At 41.5% G+C, this 22,904-nt stretch overlaps 1 protein-coding gene across 4 annotated transcripts in view; it reads left to right on the top strand.

Annotated features, from left to right (window-relative positions):
* Positions 1-596: 596 nt before the first annotated feature.
* Positions 597-22,904, top strand: part of CHRDL1 (chordin like 1) — a 118,454-nt gene continuing 96,146 nt past the window's right edge. For all 4 annotated transcript variants that reach the window (XM_030306044.2, XM_030306042.2, XM_030306043.1 and 1 more), the window contains exons 1-2: positions 597-773; positions 4,203-4,354. In XM_030306044.2, coding sequence (XP_030161904.1) covers positions 622-773; positions 4,203-4,354 — 304 coding nt within the window. In that variant the 5' untranslated portion in view covers positions 597-621. The remainder of the gene's footprint in view (positions 774-4,202; positions 4,355-22,904) is intronic.

Genomic DNA, 22,904 nt, shown 5'->3' with positions numbered 1-22,904 from the left:
CACTTTTCTAGCCGCAGTGTGGATTTGGGAAACGCCCCTAAGTGATAAGCAGCTTGCTGGGGCATAATTTGCGAGGCCAGCTCCTCTGGTGTCCCGCGCACCAGCTCAGGACCCGACCAGGTGCACCCAGAGGGGCCCTGTGCGGGAGGAGAAGAGCTGCGGGCTTCCAGACAGGGAAGTCGGAGGGTAGCCGGGGTCTCCGGGGCAGGCGCGGGTGGTGGGAAGCTCCTAGGTGCATTCCAGTGCACAGGGGGAGGAGGGGCCGGAGGAGAGGTGCGGTCCCTTTAAGACCCCAACGCTCGCTTAGCCAGAGGAGGGGGGTGCAGTGGGGGCGCTGCGTGATGGGAAAGTCGCCGGCAGAGCCTCACACTTTCTCCCGATTTCTTAACTTTCGGGCCCCGGGAGCAGAAGTAGAGCCGCCGGGCCGGGGCGGAGACGGGGTGCGGGCTTGCAGCCGCTGCGTGCCCGCGGACTTCTCGCCTGCGCCGGGCGCCCGGCCTCTCCGGCCAAGTGGGGAGCGGGCGGCGGGCGGGCAGGTGGCCCCGGGCCGCCGCGCCCGCGCCTTGGCTCTGCCCCCGGGAGCCGAGCGAGCCGCTGCTCCCTCGTGGTGTGAGGGCGGTGATGTTTTTCCTCCCACCCACTTTTGAGTCCCCCCTCCCCCCTCGCGCGCACTCTAGCTCTCGCCACAACCTGCAAGCCCCAGACCTCGGAGGAGCGCCCCGGGGAGCTCGGAGCGCGTGCACGCGTGGAAGACGGAGCAGGCCAGTGGCCAGGTCAGTGAGCAGTGCCCGATGCCCGCTTCCTCTACCTTCCTTTCCAGCCTTTGCACAGGTGGGGCGTCTCCTGTTGGCCAGAACCGCCCCTGGACGTCCCCCCCCCCCGAGCTCCCCCCCGCCCCCCTGCCTGACCTGCCACCCCAACTGGGCTCTCGGGTCCAGCTGCTAGTGGCCGTGGCCCGGCTGGAGGTGGGCTCCAAGGCGTCCGGGGCAGGTTAGGGACTCCGGATTCGAACTCACCACTTGCCACTCCCCGCGGGGCCTGCATATCTCCATGCTCTGGCGCTTCGGGGAAGGCCACTTGGGTAGCCACCTAAAGGGTTTTGCAGTCTCCTTAGTTATCTATCCCCTGAGTCCCGACCCTTCTTTCTCGCTTGCTGAAGTGCCCTGGACCAGAGGGTGATTAATACATGCTAAAGTTAATGAAACAGAGCGGACAGGCGAGAGGCTCCTCTGTCCTCTGGACATCTGTCTCATTTTCCGCCCAGACCACTGGGGTCAGAGCTTGAGACGCTAGGCTCAGGAAGCAACGCAGCCCTGCCAGAGAGCTTAGGGCCTGGAAAGCCTGCCTTCCAGACCCTCCCGGCCCTGCCACTAACTGTGGGAATGGGCAGTTGAGTTCTCTGGGCTCCAGGGTGCCCATTTTGGAGGTGGAGTTGTTGTAGGGAATGAAATGAAATGATGGATAGCAAGGTGTTTTGCAAGCCAAACGCAAGGCATTGTTTGTCAGTCATAAGCAGCAGTGAAGGCAAGGACTCTGGCAGAGAGAGACACCCTGGGTTAGAAGTGCCGTTTTTCTGTGGCAACCCACCAGCAGTGAACTGAGTTTTTTCTTGTTGGGTGGTAGAGTGGGGAGAGGATTTCAGCTGATGGACGTGGGCCCTGAGACCCCAGTGTCTTCTTGTTGTTTGTCAGAAAGAGAATTGCTACCCTGGGGACTGTCGCAGGAAGACAGTGAATGTGAGATTACAAGGTCAGTCAAGCCTCTCTGGCGGATTAAAGAGACACTGTGGGGCGTGGAGAACTGGCTGATGTGCTCATCCCTTAGCCTTCCTTTGGGAATGTCGCTTTGGTTCTCTTCTACCCAGGAGACCTCTTCTGAGAATGTCCAGACTTCTGACACTTGATGGCCCAGATTGCCTTGCAGTTTCAGCTGGGCAAGGAGCCTCTGGTCCCTTTGCTTGATGCAAATGAACTGTGTGAATGCTTGTTTCATGGAGGCACCTTCATGGATACACTTCTTTAGACACTGACAAGTTTCTCGGTCTCTTGTAAAGCCTCCTCCGCCCGCCCCCCTCCCCAGTGTTAGTGGTGGGATCTTGTTTTCTTATTGGCTTTCTTGACCGGGGCCTGGATCCCCCAAAACGTGTGTCTGTGGCCACATTTTGAAGGAACCTGGAAAAGAGTCCGTGCAAGTTCAATGGCACAACAGCCTGTGTGAAGCAGAGAGTTAATGCAGAAATAACTCCAGTTAACTGGGTCAAAGTATAATTTGAAAAATTAAGGACAGTTTGGCTCTTTGCAAGTATAAGAGTCGGCATGTTTGCTGAGCAATGCTTGCTTAGGTTTATTGCTGCAGTCCCCCCAAAAATGTCTTGAACCACATCTCTCCCCCCGCCGAAAAGAAAAAGTTAAAGGGATAAAGAGAAATTGACGGGGAGGAGTCCTGGGGAAGGAATTCTTCTCAGTTTATATTTCTGCACAGAATACAAAGACAGGGCTTCAGATCTTGTAAATCAAAAGTGAATATTTATAAAGCGATTCATTTTCTGATGTTCTCCATCACAGCCTGGGAGGCCACACAGATGACAGGAACGCCAAAAGAGATTAATTGCTCTCTCGTCACCAACTTTTCTATTTGCTCATAACATTAGTCGGGACCCAAGAAAAGCAAAAAAAATTCTGAGAGCCGTTTTCTTGCCAGCTTGAGTTATGAAGCAATGCTACTGTTCACTGAACCGCCCCCCCCCCATCATACAAGAAAAATAACCCTGTTGGTTCTTGCATGGGGCGACCTGAAAACTGTGGTTTCAAAACTACCCCCTGAGATCCATATGTGATTGTGATAAATTGGATTTCAGCGGTTAGAAAATCTTTCTCATTTGAAGGCTTGGGGGATAAGCTTATTAAAGTAGGCTCAGAAAGAACTTCACTGGGGTGGGCAGCTGTGTTAAACTGTTCATGGAAATGATTTGCTTCAGAGGGCAGGGACGTTCTGAGTGATTGAAGCTGGGCCACAAGTTCATAAAAGGGACCAAGACATCAGAATCGAGGCCTTTGGGAGGCTAGGAACATGTTCATGATCAGTTCTTCTTTGGTTACGTAGCCGTAATTTCAAGCAATGGCTTTCAAATTACCCAGACAAGTTCATAGCATTTGAAGTATCTGCATCATGGCCCAAAAACCATTCAGTTCTCCAGAATGATTATGTTGTATTCCTGCCAACTCTTTATACTCAATATTTAGGTTGGCCCCTCAGAAAAGATCAATGCACTCAGTTCCCATCCGGGGTTAACCCCAGATTGAAATGTGGTGTTTTTTGAACATTTAAATATGTTCAGATCATCCATTGGAACGTTTTTGCAAACTCTAGTGTCTATGGAAATGACCTGTGACTGGATCTGAGCTCTAGCAAATGTTCTGTGTTCTAAGGCTCGAAGGTTTAAGAATTTCCACCCCTTAGACTAGAAATGCAAGTCTCCTGCTTTTCAGAATTATAGTTGTTCTGATGGCCTTTGGCACAGCAGTGTAAGGCAAACACGTTACCTATTTAAATTGGCCTAATTTCCTTTGAGGATGGCCCGTTATAAAGTTCCGTTCCACAGTGGACTTCATGTGAAAGCAATGTCTGAACGGTAAAGGTATTTAACTGCATCCATTTGCTAATTACATCTGTCTTTTCCAACATAAGTAGCCAAACTGAAGATCTTTATAGATCTTGTGGAGGACACAGGAGAAGTATTATTAACCAATTTGTGCCTCATCGCTGAAGCTAACATGGGTGAACTTTCATTTCAGAAATTGTTTGGGTCCCGTGCCTACTATTTTTATCTTGGTTGCCAAAGTAGCCGTTTTGCAAATCCATTTCCCTTTTCTCCCAAAGAAAATCTCCTGAGAAATCAACTCTAATTCTGTTAAAAGGAAGATTTCAAAATTTATTTTTATTTTTCTATGACTTGCCTGTGAGGATTTTTAGCCTTAGCATTGGATGGGAACGCCTGTTCATCTGCTTGAATTTCCCCCCACGATCTTTGCAAGACCGAAGAGGCAAGTTCTCTTTCTGACACGGGAAAACAACGCTTACGCTTACATAAGTTCTCCAGCATTCCCGCCCCCCCCCCCCGCGCCAACACGTTAAAAGCTTAAGCATCAGTGATCTCCACCAGTTTCAGAGGATCTAAGTCTTTTTTTCTGCTTTCTCCCCAGGAGCTTGAATATACCGGGCCCTGACAGTTTTGAGTGGCCTCTTGCAGTGACCAAAATGAGAAAAAAGTGGAAAGTGGGGGGCACAAAGTGCATCTTTTCCTTGTTGCTGTTCTTTCTTTTCCTAGAAGGAAGCAAAACAGAGCAAGTAAAACGTAAGTGTCTCCTGTTTAAGAAACAAGATGCTTTCTTGTAATCTCTTTGAAAATGTGGTTATAATCTGTAGGGATTGAGATTTTGCCCTAATGTGGCCATATACCATTATTCTATTATTGGTTTATGCGTGAGTTGATACAACAATGAGAGCTTTGAATCGGGTCGACTCAATTTGGGGCTGTTTTTCTGATTATCATATAGTTTTCATCTCATAGAACATATGACATATTAGCCTGTTTTCCTTTTCCTGTTCTAAACTGTACAAATCTCATTCCATTTTACGTAACTCTAGAAATATCTGACAGATGAGCTGGATTTTTTCCCAAATTTCAGACTCTTCAGCAAAGGTTTTCAGTTTATGAAAAAAAATAACACAGAAAAGAAAAAAAAAGAAAAAGAAAAAGTAAAGCAGGCCCTGCCTATTCCCTTATGCTGAAAAACGAAGAAGGAAAAAACCCTTCACATGAACTGGATTCAGATGAAAAATCCTTTGAGGAAATTGAGATTCCAGGGACCGTGAGCAAATTGGATGCCGTTTATTGAAAGAACGTCCCCGCAAAGCCAGGGAATATTTCTAGAAAGTCAGCGATCCGTGTGATGGGCTAACACATTGGAGAAAGCGGAGTGGCAGGAAGGGGGGATAATTAACCCTCCTTGCCTCCACGTTCAGGAGATTTATGCGTAACTGTTGGCATCCCTGCTCTTGTTACGAGCTTTCTGCTGAAAGTAGGAGCCTCACCTTCTTTGGGCCACTTGCAGCCCTCTCTGAGGTGGACCCTTGCTCTAAATTTGAAGGAAAAGCCCTAGCTCTAGTTCCCCTTTTTGGCTGCATCAACAGAAGCACAAAATGGAGTTGGTCCAAGAGGGGCATTCTCTGCTCCACTGAACTTATTCATGAGAAGGAACCGTGAAAATCTTCTTGGTAGGAGCTGAAGCAGCATCTGAAGCCCATCGCTTAAACATTTATCTCCTTTATCAGCACAAGTTTCATAGATCAGGCATGAAGCTTGCTGACAGGGAGGACGGTGTGTTTCTGCCTCGCTGTGATTTTCATAGTAATCTCAGTCTTCTTCCCGAGACAAGCGGTGCTTTTGATTAGGCTTCTGAGCATGAGTGGCCCGTGGTGATGACCTAGCATGATGGGGACACAGGAGGAAGTTTAGCAGGGCACAGTACCAGCAAGGAAACTTGGATTGGCCTCTCTCCTGTTTTCCTCCAATGACCTCCCTCTCCCTCCAGAAAGCTCTCCTTTAAGTGGACGTGTTAGAAAAGTTGTCCATCCATTTTCAGCTCCGCTTACAACCCAACTGGGCCTAAAATCCTTGCTCTCTTAGGAAGAAACTTCCCTTATGACCTGTTCGCGATGGCGTCATAGGGGAAGCTTGCAATTCTTAGAAGACCGTCTCTTCTGGGAGGTCTTTATATCTGGGAGATATAAAGAATTGAGGAGTACTGTCCATGCAACTTGGAGCTTAATGAACCAACCAAGGAAAAATAGGACTTACAAAATATTTACAGACCCCAAACTATCCCTTTATAACATTTCCTGCTGCCTATGAATTTGTCCCAAGCCCATTGGATATTCAATTGGTGTCAAAAGGATTATATAGTAGATGGCCTAGGGCATCAGTTCTGTTCTAGTGTTTCAGGCTTTCGGTCAGATGATGAGGCTCATTCCCTGAATGAGCTGCTCAGCGTCATTCTGTGTGGCCACACCCACTGTCTCCAGGACATGTACACAGTTATCTCCACTAAAGGAAATCTTAAAGCATATGCCCTCTGTATGTTGCCTCGATACACGCAGATGCACACACACACACACACACACACACACACGAGGCATGCACAGAGATTTATACGGAAGCTCCAACAATGAGAAGGCAGAAGCAGTGGAAATGTCGGTCCATTGGGGAATGGTCATATAAACCATCTGTGTAATGTGCTGTCGTGCTACCATTGAAAACGTTGCTTATTACAAATTTGATGGCCCTACGCAGTGCTTAATTAATTTATTCTGAAATTTCTTAAGTATCCCCAAACTAATAATACTCATAGTACAAAACAATCTGAAAGCACCTGAGCTTTACAAAAAACACGTGTCCCTCAGCTACCAACCAGAGGCAGCCATGACTAATAGTTTACTATGTGTTCTTCCAAACTCTTTTTCTCTGTATCGTAAAAACCTACGTAAGTACAGGTTTTGTTTTCGTTTTTTTTTCTTGGCGATTGTATGTATTTTTCTGTAACCTTTCTTCAGAAGTGGGTCTAGGACATCCTTCCATGTCAGCACGTTGCAATACAACAGTACCGTATTCTTTCTAATGCCTGCATAGTGTCCAGTTGTGTAAGTGTGCCATGGATTACTTACCCATGGTCACTAGCTGTAGACACTTAGAGTGTCTCCAGTTTTTGCTATTGCAACTAAGGTGTTAATGAACACCTCCAGGCACGTAGGCAAGTATTTGTGGGGAGTCCTTTGGTCAAAGTGGGTGTTCAGTGTTAATCTTGGTAAGCACAGTCACATTGTCCTTCGAAGAAGTTGTTATCAATGTATACTCCCACCGTCTGTGTATGAGAGTCCTTTTCGAATTCTTTCCCCACAAGTATAATTACTCTTTGTATCTTGGAGCCAATTTAATAGGAGAAACCATACTTAAGGTTTGCTGCACTATTTTCTTATTCTGGAGTATCTTTGCAATGAGTTTTTAGAATATTTTTAAATGTTTATTTTATCTTTGAGAGTGCATTGCCTGTTTTGCAGTTAGGTTGCTTGTCTTCGTGATCCATCAAAGCATACATATTAAGGTTTTGTTATTGCAAATCTTGCTCCTGACCTTTTGTGTTCAAAATATTATTTTCCACTTTTGCCATTTGCTTTTAACTTTAAGTTGTACCTTCCCATATGGAAGGTTTAAATTTTTGTGTGGTCGGATCTGCTATTTATTTCCTTTACGGCTTCTGAATTTCTTCTTGTTTCTTGGGAGACCCTTACCACTCATTCTATTATATTTTCTTCTACTGCTTGCATAATTTGGGGTTTTACCCGTAGTTCTCTACTTCATCCGAAATTTATAGTCATGTATAGTGGGGAGCTATTTTTTTTTTTTTTATCTGTGACTGGTAGGTTCATGACTTACTTTTGCTCATCTTTGTGCTTCTGGAGTTTCCACAATTGGCAAGTATTACTTTAAATTTTTTTTTTTTAGTGTTTATTTATTTTTGAGAGACAGAGAGAGAGAGAGAGAGAGAGAGAGAGAGAGAGAGAATGAGCACGAGTAGGGGAGGGGCAGAGAGAGAGGGAGACACAGAATCCGAAGCAGGCTCCAGGCTCTGAGCCGTCAGCACAGACCCCTATTCAGGGCTCGAACCCACAAAATATGAGATCATGACCTGAGCCAAAGTCGGTCGCTTAACTGACTTAGCCACTCAGGTGCCCCTAATATCACTTTTAAAACAAGGATAAAAATCTGGGGAAACTCCAGGAAATGTGTAAGTGTAAGGGTAATAAATCCTCACGTCTCTTCTTGCTGCCTGATGCCATTTTACACAAGGAAGCCAAGGTTTTTGATCCTTTGTGGGTTGATTTCAGTGTAAGCTTCTAGGTCAGTGCAGATGCTGTGTAGCCTGTTTCCCTCCTATCCTGGGCATCAGAGTGTTAGGAGGGGGCGTGCTGTTATGGTCAAAGATGCTCACTCGGTGTAGAATCTGAAGAGGTCTGCAGAAAATGCCGCATTTGCAGAAAGCTGTTTTCACAAGGAAAGTTAGGGGTGGTTGCTGCCACTTCCTAATAGCTGATTAGCCATGGTTATGTTTCTGTCACAGGAGACAAGAAAGGCTCAGGAACCCGGGAAATACTGATGGTGCATTGCAATGGACGAAGGAGCCATTTGTGGCTTCTATAAAAGTTTGTTACTTTCCAGAATCAGCAAGGTTTGAGGTCTTTAGCTGGGGAAGAAAGTCTTTCTGTAACTCCATTATGCTCTGTTGTTAAAGTTGTCGTCAAAGAGGCCCGGAAGCTCTTTTGAAGTTCAAAGGAGCGTGACATTGAGTGCATAATATTCATGCAAATATGGGACAAATGAGCTCAAGAGTTTGCCTCTTCTGGCAGTTCTAACTTAGGTAATGAACTATTGATCAAAGTAGGTGGAAGAATTGAGTGTTAGGAATATTCAATTATGTATTTCAAAAGGGCCTGCCTGTGCCAAGTCTGGCAAAGGTTCTGGGGAGAGAGAGATTGTTCATGTATTTCATGGAGTCCGTTCCTGCTTTCTCAGGTGAGTTAGCTGGATCTTCTCAGTCGTTATTTCTCTTCAGGAGAAAAGATTCCCCACATTCATATATTGTAAAGATGGGCCTCCTGCGGCGCCTGCCCGGAGCTTCTCTGTTGTGAAAACCAACCAGCGAGGTTTGCGTTTTCCTCTTCCAGATTCTCTCTTGGACATTTGAGGTGATGATTGGACAACAGAAAGAAGCAAGGCAAAGAGTAGACCCATTCACATCTTTGAAGCTTTTGTAGTAGAAGTGGGCGGAAGAGAGAATACTTTACATTTAGATACCTCGATGCTTTCCACAGTACATTCTTAATTTTTTAATGCTGGGGGTGCCAGTGGGGTTGGGTGTGGAGGCTCTGGTGTTATCCTATTTTTTTTAATTAAAAAAAAATTTTAATGTTTATTTTTTGAGAGGGAGAGAGACACAGAGTGTGAGTGGGGGAGGGGCAGAGAGAGAAGGAGACACAAAATCGGAAGCAGGCTCCAGGCTCCGAGCTGTCAGCCTGGACCCCGACGTGGGGCTCAAATTCATGAACCGCAAGATCATGACCTGAGCTGGAGTCGGATGCTTAACCGACTGAGCCACCCAGGCGCCCCTCTGGTGTTTTCTTAGATCCTAACCCCCACGCCGTGACTTGCTTATATACCTTGGGAATGTGACTTAACTTCCCTAGCTGTACTTTCCTTATTACTACAAGAACAGGAAATCCTACCACGATGGCCATCAGCACAGTCACTTGAAAAATAAAGGAGATCGTGTACACCGAGGGCCCTGCGACAATCGCTGGCACAGTTAGGCTTGAATGAGAGGTAGGTCTGAGAGTAACTCTCTTGCAATCCACATGATATTATCCCTTTAATTTTTCAATGAGAAACTTGAAACCCAGCGAGGTCAAGTCCAAGCCAGGACTGGAACTAAAACCCAGGTCTTCAAATTCCGTGTTCTGCTCACTACCCCCCAGTTTGCCTCTAGCCGTTCTCTGGGGAAGCCAGTTCATTCTTTTGAAGAGAAGTCCAGTCCTTTGCACATGGCAGCCGCTTAACACATAAGAGATGATCCAAAGGAATGAATAAGGAACTTTGTAACCAGAATTCCTAAGAGAGGCAGTTTACTATTTGGGAGTTAAAAGGGACTAGGACTAACATTATTCAGGAACCTAAAATAAGTTAAGCCAAAGGAAATTTGTGAGGAAGGTTAAAAATATGTGCCTTTATGTCCATGCTTCTGAGATTTCCCTGACTTCTCAGTAGGATTGGAATGTCCTCAGAGTCCAGTGGAAAGAGGACTGTGCTTTAAATCAGGAGACCTGGTTTCTGGTCAGTTCTTTTTGCTTGCTGTGTGGTATTGGTTGAGTCATTCATGGTCTCTGAACTAAAGAGTCTCGACTTGGAAACTGAGGATTCTTGCTTTCTGGACGGCAGAGTAAAGGACACCAGGATAGGCACTGAGGAGGTGGGACAAGGGAGAACAGGGCTCTGGCTTTTTAGGTGCTTGGAACACACCTGGAGTTTTATCATTGTCGCAGAGCCATTGCAAAGAGTACTATTTGTTTAAGATTTATAACCTGCCTGCATCTAAAAAGGTTAGATGCAGGTTATGTATGAAAGCATAGTTGCAAAGCTAAAATTTTTAAAGATGAAATAAAATAGAGCCCCTTTGAAGAATGTAGGAAGAGTAGATGTTTTTCACACCTGGTTTGGTACATTAGAGTATTCACACTCTAAATTTGGCTTGTGCTTCTGGAAAGATAAAAAGAGGGGTTTGGGGGCTGTTGGCAAGAGAAAAATTAGAGTTTCATCTACAGTGATTGTTCCCACCTCCCACCCACTCAGGCAGTATTGATCATGGGATGTTTGAATAAAGCACATTTGGATAGTACAAGGATTCCATCTGTAACCTTGGTTTCAGAGAAGAAAGAATGGCCTTTCTTCATTGACTCTCTGTAAAGGAAGAGGGCAACTAGTAAATTATAACTCGATAAAGGTCTTTCTGTAAGTGCTAAGGCAATGTGGTCCAGACACTTTTAACTTTGGATGATCTGGACGTACGTAGACTAAATTGTCAATTACAAGGCGCCCTAAGCAAGCTTTATATTAACGTGATTTTTTTCTGATTTTAAAATAGTTGCTCAAAAAAAGCTAAGTCACCTCTGAAAAATAAGAAAATAAAATAGATTCTCATTGTTAACATTCATTAAATTTTTTATTGTTTATTTTTTTTTTAATTTTTTTTTCCAACGTTTATTTATTTTTGGGACAGAGAGAGACAGAGCATGAACGGGGGAGGGGCAGAGAGAGAGGGAGACACAGAATGGGAAACAGGCTCCAGGCTCTGAGCCATCAGCCCAGAGCCTGACGCGGGGCTCGAACTCACGGACCGCGAGATCGTGACCTGGCTGAAGTCGGACGCTTAACCGACTGCGCCACCCAGGCGCCCCTATTGTTTATTTTTAAGAGACAGAGAGAGACAGAGTGTGAGCTGAGGAGGGGCAGACAGAGAGGGGGACACAGAACCCGAAGCAAGCTCCGGGCTCTGAGATGTCAGCACAGAGCCTGATGTGGGGCTTGAACCCACGAACCTCGAGATCATGGCCAGAGCCAAAGTCGGACGCTTAACCGAATCAGCCACCCAGGCTCTCATTGTTAAACATTCAGAAGACACATAAAAATAAAACAAAAGTCACTGGTAGTCTCAGCGTGTAAGGAAATAGCTAATTGGTATATACACTTCTAGTCTTTTTTTTTTTTAGAGCATTTTCCCACAATGCTTTTTTTAAATTTTATTTTTGATAGAGACAGAGCACAAGTGGGGGATGGGCAGAGAGAGAGGGGGAGAGAGAGAGAGAGAGAGAGAATGAATGAATGAATCTGAAGCAGGCTCCAGGCTCTGAGCTGTCAGCACAGACAGAGCCCGATGCGGGGCTCGAACTCACAAACCAAGAGATCATGACCTGAGCCAAAGTCGGACACTTAACTGACTGCGCCACCCAGGCGCCCCAAGTCTTTTTTTTTTTTTAATGCTCAGCTATATGTGTGTATTTTCATACATACATGTTATTTTACAAAACGAAGCCCTGCCTTGGAACCAGTTTGGTTCATTATGTCACTTCACATCTGATTCTCTAAAATGCACCTGTAATGGTGATATATCCCATTCGTTTGAAGAAGAAAGCTGGGCGTTTGAGATATCTGTCTGTGGCAGGGCATGCAAAATCGATTCTGTTGTGACGAGTTCAAGAGCACACATCTTGAATTCTTGACCAAATAGAAAGCAAACCTCCTTTAGCAGACACTTGTGCCGCTGAGGTGCTGATAGGAAGAACAAACAAGAGCTTTGATTTTTACCCAAAGTCCTGGGCCAGAGGACATGTAAGAGATGATTTTTGCCGGAAAAATATTCAGGTCAGGTTTTACTGGGCCAAGCAGCTTTTCTGTGTAAAAGGGTCTCCACGTGGCCTTATAGTAGGGACTAATGAGAATACCATCAACTCCCAGTTATCCATGCTAATGGGAACCTAGAAGAGAACAAGAAATCGAGATTTCATGGAATATCTCCAGTTCTTATCGTAGCCAATGGTGTGGTCTTACTCACGGTCAAACCTCTTGAAATATAAGCTCTTTTCTTCTCATGAGCTTACCCACCTGCTGGCAGACAATTGAAATGCCCCAAGGCAGATAGTGGGAGGGCCTTGATGGGCACAGGCTGCTCGATAGATATGCATTTGAATTAATTTTGGGAAAATGATCTGACAAGTAGGAATAGGGTAATTAACCCCAGATACACAGGAAGAAGCTGTATATATAGGATGGAGAATTTGCCTTCTTCCTGGCTTTTCTTTTTCACTGGCCTCCATAACCTGGAAATGAATTCTTAAAACCCTGAGAAAATCTCATAGAGACTTCAATTCCAGAAACCCAATTGCCAGAGAAATAGACTTTTTTTTTTTCCCTATAGCTACTATATCTTGTCTTGCCCTTCTTCCATTCTGCCTCACGTCTAATAAATGAAAGAAATATTTCTTCCTTTATTTTTTCGGCCTTATTACAGTGTAGAGTAGCCTTTAACAAAATAATTAAAAAGGAATCTGTTTACTTGACTTGTCTGCTCCTATAACAAACAGCAGAGATTCATCTCTCTTTACACTGACTGTATGTGTTATAATAAAATAAATATTATTGGAATACTTGCATGATGATGTGTCTAGAGTAATAGCTCTTATCAAAAACAGTTCTTAAGAATGTTTTCTTGCTTTTAGATCGGTGATGAAGTTATTGACCTTTTGACCTAGTCCTGGGCGCTAGATAGCAATGATTGGGCAAAACGTCAATGGCATAGTGGCACATCTCTGTTGTCTACTTTTTATCATTGTTTCTGTGGACAGGGGCCCCAAAAGTAGCAGCGATGAGGGCCAGCCAAACCATCTGAAAAATGGCTATGATGCTGCAGGTTGAAGGTCCAACTCAAACGTTAGCTGCAGTTCCTTTGGGACCAAGTTCTCCTCGCAGATACCATTAGTCAGTGGGAAGTCATGTATTGTCCAGCTGGTATCTGTCAGCTACTGGCTAGTGATAAGCTTACTGTACTTGAAGAAGTATCTTCTAGAAGTTAGTGAGTCATCATCGTTTTAATAAAATCAGCTCACATGTGCGTCTTGTCCAAGATGATCTACTGGGACTTGAGGTGTGTTCAGTTATGCTGCACAACTCGTTGAATTTTCCCCTGGGGAATGCCAAAAACTTTGGAAAAGTTTAGACTTAGGAGCATGCGCTGAAATTGACTTTTATTATCACTTCTTAGAGATTGATAACTGTTCGGCATACTCCTTGAGAAATCAACTGTAATGGTGCCAGCTGCTCAATCCTAGACACCCATGGTAAAACAGGTCTTCGAACTTACAGGGTTTACTTTTGTTCTGTGCTTGAAAAAAAAAATCAGTGCTGGTAATTGCAGAAGCTTTGTTTAGTGACTCCAGCGGCATTACTGCTCAACTCCTTGTCTGCCCCAGTTCCTGAATTTGCTCCTTCCACGTGTTTGTTGGTTTCTATCTGGGGCATAATTGGCCAAATCCTGTATTGCTCAGATAATAGGAACAATGACCCTGATGAAACACTATTATGTTTGCAGTTAAGACCAGGTTTCAATCAGAAGTTAGTGTTTGAGAAAGATATTTTCATCAAAAAGCATAGTTTGTAAGACACTGGTACCGTCATATGGAAGAAATGCCATTTGAGTATTATGAGGTTTAAAGAGAATGAAAAAGAACTTTCCCCTGGGCTAATATATCTTCCCAACTAGATTTCAAACCCCTTAGCAGCATGGGTACTGTTTTTTTTTTTTTTTGCCTTGTAAACACATTTTACAAATTATTGAAGTATAATTAGCATACAATGTTATATTTGTTCCTCGTGTACAACATACTGATTCAACAACCACTGTGGAAAACAGTATAGAGATTCCTCAAAAAATTAAAGATAGAATTACCACATGGTCCTGTAATTCCACTACTGGATGTTTACCCAAAGAAGATGAAAACACATTAAAAAAAAAAAATATGTACCTCTCTGTGTATCACAGCATTATTTACAATAGCCAAGATATGGAAGCAACCCAAGTGTAGATGAATGGATAAAGAAGATGTAGAACACACACACACACACACACACACACACACACACACACCAAGGAATATTACTCAGCTATAAAAAAGAATGAGATCTTGCCATTTGCGACAACATGGATGGACCTACAGGGTGTTATGCTAAATGAAACAAGGCAGACAGAGAAAAACAAATACCATGTGGATTCACTTACATGTGGGATCTAAAAGACAAAACAAGCATGGGTGCTATTTTACACATCGTGCCTTTAGCACTGCAATAGATACAAAAAATGCATAATAAAGTCGGCCAGCTGTACCAGTTTCTACAGTCTGTTTCGTTATGACTTGACTTTACCATGGACAACATCTGATTCTTTCAAAGGTGATCAAAGATGTTTCAAAGGTTTAGTGGAAGGGTAATTTGAGAAAGTGTTAGGCAAGAATGTGTGGAAGCCCTTTATTTTCCAATTTCTAAGAGTGGGTGACCCGTACCTTACAACTGTGTTACTGGAAAGGCAGAGTCCTACCGTGGTTACAGTCCTTGGGTCTGAAGCCAGACTAATTAGGTTTGAATCCCAGCTCCATACCCTGACTAATCATGTCAACGTGGGTAAGTTACCATATCTCCCTGTGCCTCAGATTCCTTATCTGTAAAATGGGAGTAATAATGGAAACTACCTCATGGGGTTGTTGTGGGAATTTAGTGAATTCGTATATGTAAAACCTTTAGAACAGAGCTGGGCTTTTATAGGAAAAGTGCTCAACGAATATTAGCTCAGCCAATGCTGATTTTGTTATTACTGTTATCACCATTCTCATCTGGCTCTGCCACTTAGGACGAGGTTCTCTGGCTGCTTTTTACACTTATCAGCTACCTCTTAGACTGAGCCACATTTAGAGCAGGAAAATTCAGATCATTCAGATTTCACACTTTGTCCAGCAACACTCTTCAGAGACTGAATCTGGGGGGAATGGAGTCTTGACTGAAACAGGTTATTTTTGGTTGGTCTATGGATTTCATGAATATGGTGAGCTCTAATATATTGAAAGGATCCACTTTATAATACTGTCTGTGAAATAATGTACCTTAAAGATATTTCATAAATGAGATGCCAACTTGCTTAATAGTGATATGTAAAGAATACCCTCCTTGTGGGGTAAGTATATACTGTTCCTTTGGAAACAGACTTTCCTGCAAATTAAAAAATTTTCATAATTTGGCTGTGAGTTTTAAAAATATGTAAATACACTTGAAACCCACACTTTGATAGCTTGGCTTATTTTAGTGGTTGCTTACTCTTTCAGGGATCTTTATCTTTTATTTGTCCCATTTTTTTCCCCCAACTAGTAGGGAGTCAATCACCCGACCAATTTCATATTGGAAGTAGGTAGGTTTTAATGTCAACCTCTGAGAGATCTAATTCAAGTGAGTGAAATAATCCAGAATCAAATGCATCAGACACAAGGTTCCAGCTTACTTTGCAGTGTGGATTTAACTCAACAAAGTAATTTCTAGCTTCCCTCCATTTACATGTTAGTGGCTGCAGACCAATACAAGCAGGACTATTTATGCTAGCCTAATAATGCCCCTTAAATAGCCCCCCTTCACGTATTTGCTGCTTTTTTTTTAATAAAATTTATTTATTTTTGAGAGAGAGAGAGTGAGCACGAGTGGGGGAGGAGCAGAGAGAGGGGGACAGAGAGAATCCCAAGCAGGCTCCACACTGTCAGCACAGAGTCTGATGTGGGGCTCAAACCCACGAACCATGAGATCATGACCTGAGTGGAAACCGAAAGCTGGATGTTTAACCAGCTGAGCCACCCAGGCGCCTCAATGGATTTGTCTCTAAGTGTATACCCAGGATCTTTGTGAAGTGTCTAGATAAGTTGTATATGTAAGATGCAAATCAGGGGTTGGAGAGTGAGACTATAAATTTATTGTAGAGAAACAATCACCTCTCACCCACATGTGGAAGGTAGCTAACAGTGCCTCATTTGGATGTTTGTTTTGGGAAATTCATGATCATTTGTTATTGGTTAAAGATGCTGGGATTGTTAAAATATTTAAGGTATTTCCTACTCCATTTTAGAATATTGTAGATCGAGTCATTAATTTGTGTCTATAGCAAGAAAATCGTATTTCCAAGACTTGGCTGAAAAACACCCAAGTTCTGCCTAAAAAGTAATTTTGATTTTCTGGGTTCTTTCAGTTAATAAATGGTTTTGAACACCTACTCTTAGCCGATAAATGTAGATTAATGTAACAATGCTAACAATAATAGTAATATCACAAAAGAGAAAATAAAAATACTTATTAAAAGTGAATATATATTCAGCCTTCCTGATAAAGAAAGAAATATTGGTTCTGTTTTTCACTACCAAATTGGCAGTTTTATTTTATTTTTCTAAATTTTTTTAATATTTATTTCTGAGAGAGAGACACAGCATGAGCAGGGGAGGGGCAGAGAGAGAGAGGGAGACACAGAATCTGAAGCAGGCTCCAAGCCCTGAGCTGTCAGCACAGAGCCTGACGTGGGGCTCGAACTCACGAACGGTGAGATCATGACCTGTAGGATGCTCAACTGACTGAGCCACCCAGGCGCCCCAGAATTTTTAATTTTAATTCCAGTATAATTAACTTACAGTGTTATATTAGTTTCAGGTGTGCAATATAGTGATTCAGCAATTCTATACATTACTCAGTGCTCATCATAATAAGTGTACTCTTTAATCCTCATCACATATTTCACCCATCCCCCACCCCATACCCTCTGGTAACCATCAGTTTGTTCTCTATACTTAAGAGTCTGTTTCTTGGTTTGACTCTCTTTTTTTCCCTTTGCTCATTTGTTTCTTAAATTCCACATATGAGTGAAATCATGTGGTATTTGTCTTTCTCTGACTGACTTCACTTAGCATTATAATCTCCAGCTCCATCTATGTCATTGCAAATGGCAAAATTTCATTCTTTTTATGGCTAAATAACATTCTGATATATATAATATATATATATATCAGAATATCATATATATATGTATATATATATATATGTCACAAACTATTGGGACTACATCAAAATAAAAATCTTTTGTACAGTGAAGGAAACAATCAACAAAACTAAAATGCAACCTACTGAATGGGGGAAGATATTTGCAAATGGCATATCTGATAAAGGGTTAGTATCCGAAATATACCCAGAAAACAAATAATCCAATTTAAAAATGGGCAGAAGACGCAAGCAGACATTTCTCCAAAGAAGACATCCTTATGACCAACAGACACTCGAAAAGATGCTCAACACCACTCATCAGCAGATCAACAGGGAAATGCAAACCACAACTCCAGTATCACTTCATACCTGTTAGAATGGCTAAAATCAAGAACACCACACACACACACACACACACACACACACACACACACACAGACATACACACAAAAAGATGGGGCACCTGGGTGGTGCAGTTGGTTGGGTATCTGACTCTTGATTCCTACTCAGGTCATAATCTCGCAGTCATGAGATTGAGCCCTGCGTTGGACTCCTCACTGAGTGTGGAGCCTGCTTGGGATTCTGTCTCTCTCCCTCTGTCCCCTTCCCCGAGCTCTCTCTCTCTCTCAAAATAAATACGTAAACATTCAAAAACAGAACACCAGAAACAACAAGTGTTGGCGAGGATGTGGAGTAAAAGGAACCCTCGTGTGTTATGTGTTGTTGGTGGAAATGCAAACTGGTGCAGCCACTGTGGAAAATAATACAGAGGTTCATCAAAAAGTTAAAAATAGAACTACCCAACAATCCAGTAATCACACTACTGGGTAGTTGCTCCCAAAATACAAAAACAGTAATTCAAAGGGATACTTGCACCCATATGTTTATTTCAGAATTATTTACAATAGCCAAATTATGGAAGGAGCCCAAGTGTCCAAATTGGCAAAGTTTTAAACAATTAAATGATCCAGTGTTGTGCATTCTCACCTTCTGCTGATGTGAAGGTAAATTAATATAAGTTTTCTGAATGGCAGTGAAACACTACAGGTCAAGAATTTGAATGCATTCAAAACCTTTGACCCAATAAATCTACTTCTAAAAATTTATATTAAGAAAAATAACCATTGTTGCATACAAAATGGTTTTTTTTGTAAATTTTTTTTAATGTTTATTTATTCTTGAGACAGAGACAGAGCGTGAACAGGGGAGGGGCAGAGAGAGAGACACACAGAATCTGAAACAGGCTCCAGGCTCTGAGCTGTCAGCACAGAGCCCGACGCGGGGCTCGAACCCATCAACTGTGAGATCATGACCTGAGTCGAAGTCGGACGCTCAACCGACTGAACCACCCAAGCACCCCCAAAAGTTTACATACTAAGAATTTGTTTTAATTAAAAGAAAAGGAAACAGCCTAATCCCCCCAAATAGGGGATTGGTTGATAAATTGTAGTTCAGCTGTGTTGGTATAGAATCCAGTCACCAAGCATGAAGTATAAGGGAAATATTTAGTGGCCCCAAAATATTCATGGTATGTTAATCTTAGAATGTAGTTTACAAAACGTTTGTGCTATTAATTTTGTGATAAAACATTTATACAAACAATGCATAGAAAAACACTGGAAAGAACTTCTAGTTTCTGGTCTGACATGTAAAGAGGTTAGAAGTTGTCACAAGAAAAAAGCTGAAGGAATGACTCCTCTTAAATCAATTAGAAAATTGAGGTCACAGGGCAAACTGCCCTATGCTTTTTACTCTGAAATCTGAAAGCCTGGTGAATGTAATCACCACTGCTGGATCCTGGTAGGAGCAAGAGTAATTGACTAATTGCTGGAGATCGAGTATGTACTAGCTTGAGAGAAAAACTTATTTTTGTGAGTTTCACCCCCAGGAGCCCCATCAGGGTCTCAGGGTGAAGACTGGAGAAAAATTCTTTAGTGCTGCAGGCACAGGAGGGAAAAAGTAACCATTCTGAAATAAGTCCAAAGCTCTTTGTTCTCCTTAAATAAGACTTGCCCTCAAGGGAAATGATTTTACCAGAGCCTAACTGATTTGCATTTTGTCAGAGCCTAACCAATGGGGAGAAGGAAAATACCCAATCCACTAGCCTTCCTGTCTTATCTACACTGGTGGGGGAGAACAAACCTAACTCGCAATTTTGAAGGTCACAGCTCAGAGACACAGGCTCACTAAAATACTGAGAACTAAGCATATAATTATAGAATGCTTCTCTCTCCAACCCCTGCCACAGTTTACCACCATATCAGTTGGGGCCCTTGTATAATAACAGGCGATTACAGCTGAAAGAACTGCACACCTCAAACATTATTTAAGAAAGAGTATCTAGGGAAGCCCAAGACAACAGAAGGGAAATAAACAAGGACACTAGAGCAAATTTTACCTCTGACATCCCAGCTATGACAAAGAATTAACATGACCTAATTCCTAGCTAGATTAACAAAAAACCTCATGCTGAAGGCATATCTACCTTAGTGTCTTTTATCCAATACATCATGTTTGACTTTCAACAAAAAAGTAAAAGTCATGCTAAAAGGCAAAAACAAACAAACAAACAAAAAACCCAAACCAAAAAAAAAAAAAAAAAAACCCAAACAAACAAAACAACCACAGTCTAAAGACACAAATCAAGCATCAGAACCAGACTCTGTTATAGAAGGTATTTTGGAATTATCAGACTGGGAATTTCAAGTAACTGTGAGCAACTTTCAAGTAACTGCTTTAGACTTTAATGGGGAATGTGGCTAATATGCAAAAATATAAGGGGAATGGAAACAAAGAGATGGAAATTCTTAAGAAAGAATGCAAAGGAAATGTGAGAAATCAGAAACACCATAAGAAATGAAGAATGCCTTTGATGGGCTCATCAGTAGACTGGACATGATGGAGGAAAGAATCAGTGAGCTAAAGATATTCCGATAGAAACTTCCCAAACTGAAATAAAAGGGAAAAAATGAAGAAAAACGCAACAGAATATCCAGGAACTGAGAAAAAAATCACAGAAGGCTTAACATATGTGTAACGAGAATACCAGAAGGAGAGGAAAGGAATGAACAAAAGAAATATTTGAAGTAATAATGGCTGAGAATTTTCCAAAATTAATGACAGACACTATAGCACAGATCCAGGAAACTCAGAGAACACAAAACAAGAAAAATATGAAAAGATCTACACCTAGGCATATCATATTGAAACTGTAGGAAATCAAAAACAAAGAGAACGTCTTGAAAGAGTCTGGAGGAAAAATACATTACCTGTAGAGAAACAAAGGTAATAATTACATTCAATTTCTGTTTAGAAACCATGCAAGGAAGAAAATGAAATAAATTATTGAAAGAAACCCCCACCAACCTAGAACCTAGAATTCTGTGTCCAACAAAATTATCCCTCAAAAGTGAAAGAGAAAGAGATTTTCTTAGGCAAAAATGGGAGGAATTTGTCACCTGCCTAAATGTTAAAAGAAATTCTTCAGAAAGAAGGAAAATGATATAGACCAGAAGCTGGGATCATTTCCATAAAGAGAGGAAGAGCATTAGAGAAGAAATAAATTAAGGTAAAATAAAATCTTTTATTTTTCATATTCTGAATTGTCTAAGAAAAAAATTGTTCAAAATAATAATAACAACAATGTATTGAGTGATTATAGCTGATGAAAAAGTAAAATGAATAACAACAATCTTATAAAGGATGGGAGAGAAGAAAAGAGTACTTTGCTGTAAGGTACACGCACTACCTGAGAAGTAATATAGTGTTTTATGGATTTAGATTAATTGGAAATGTGTATTGAAAACTCAAGCTCTACCACCAAAAATTTTTTCAAAATAAGTATAATTGATATGCTGAGGAAAGGGAGAAAATGGAAGAGTAGAAAATGCTCAATTAAAGCTATCAAAGGCAAAAAAAAAAAAAAAAGAGTGGAACACACACTCACAGAAAAGAGAAAATCAAGGTCAATGAATAGAAAATAATTACAGATATGGTCAATCTGAATCCAACTGTGTCAACAATCACTTTAAATGTGAATGGTCTATATGCATCAATTAAAAGAGAGTAACAGTAGATAAAAAAAACAAACAAACAAACATGTCCCAACTATATGTTTTCTACAAGAAACCCACTTTAAATATAAAGGTACATGTCGATTAAAAGTAAAGAGATGGTGAAAGCTGTAGCATGCTGACACTAATCAAAGAAAGTGGGAGTAGCTATGTTAATTTAAGACAAAGCAGACATTCAAGGCAAGGATGTATGTTATATGCACCTAACAGGGCATCAAAATATGTGAGGTAAAAACTTTTAGAGCTGCAAGGAGAAATAGACAAATCCACTGTGATAGTTGGACTCCCTATTAATAATTAAAAGTTACAGAAGACAGAAAATAAGGATATAATTAAACTGAACAGCACCATCAATCAACCAGATCTAATTGAGTTCTACACAGTATTTCACCCAACAGTAGAATACACATTTTTCTCAAGCTCATGTGGACCATCCACCAATGTCTGTTAAAAGTAATAGACATTATACAAAGTATCCTCTCAGACCATACTGGAATTAAGCTAGAACTCAATAACAGAATGATAGCTGTAAAATCCCTAAATATCTAGAGATTAAATAATACAGCTTCAAATAGCACATGGGTCAAAGAAATCTCAATAGAAATTTAAAAATATTTTGAATTCTTTGGAAAAAAATAGAACTTAATCAGAATTCACAGCATGCAGCAAAAGCAGTGCTTAGGGGGAATTTATAGCATAGAATTAATATATTAGAAAAAAAGAAAGATCTAATGTCAACAATCTGAGCTTCACCTTAGGAAACTAGGAAAATTGGAGTAAATCAATTTCAAAGTAAGTAGAAGGAAATAAATTAAAAAAAATAAAGCAGAAATCAATGAAAATGAAACAGGGAAACAACAGAGAAAAATCAATGAAACCAAAACTCCTTCTTTGAAGAGATTCATATAATAAACATCTAGGCAGGTTAATTAAGAAAAAAAAAGAGAGAAGACATAAATCACTAATACCAGAAATAAAAGAAAGGCCATCACCACTATTAATCCATGGTCATCCAAAGGATAATAAAGGATTATAATGAACAACTCTGTGTCCACAAATTTAATAACTCAGAAACTATGAATCAATTCCTTGGAAGATACATTTAACAAAATTCATACAAGAAGAAGTAGCCTGAATAGCTTATATCTATTAAAGAAATTAAATCAATAGTTCATAATCTCCCCAAACAGAAAGCACCAGGCCCAGATGATGAACTGGTGAACTTGACCAAACATTTAGGGAAAAAATAATGCCAACACTCTGCAGTGTGTCTTAGAAGATAGAAGCAAAAGGAACACTTTATGTAACTCATTCTATGAGGCCATCATTACCCTAACACCAAACCCAGGAAGAGATGTTACAATAAAGGAAAACCACAGGTCAGTATCTCTTATGTAAATATTCTTAACAAAATATTAGCGAATTGAGTCTAACAATGTAGGAAAAGTGCACAATTTATGGAATTTATTCCAGGAACGTAAGGCTGTTCCAGCATTCAGAATCAATTAATGTAATCCATCACATCAACAGGCTAAAGAAGATAAATCCCATGATTATATCAATAGATGCATAAAAAGCATTTGATAAAATCCAATGCTATCCAGGAAACCAGGAAT

The sequence above is a fragment of the Lynx canadensis genome, chromosome X (genome assembly GCF_007474595.2).
Source record: "Lynx canadensis isolate LIC74 chromosome X, mLynCan4.pri.v2, whole genome shotgun sequence".
In the NCBI taxonomy this organism is placed as follows: domain Eukaryota; kingdom Metazoa; phylum Chordata; class Mammalia; order Carnivora; family Felidae; genus Lynx; species Lynx canadensis.
This window is presented reverse-complemented; position numbering and strand designations above follow the sequence as displayed.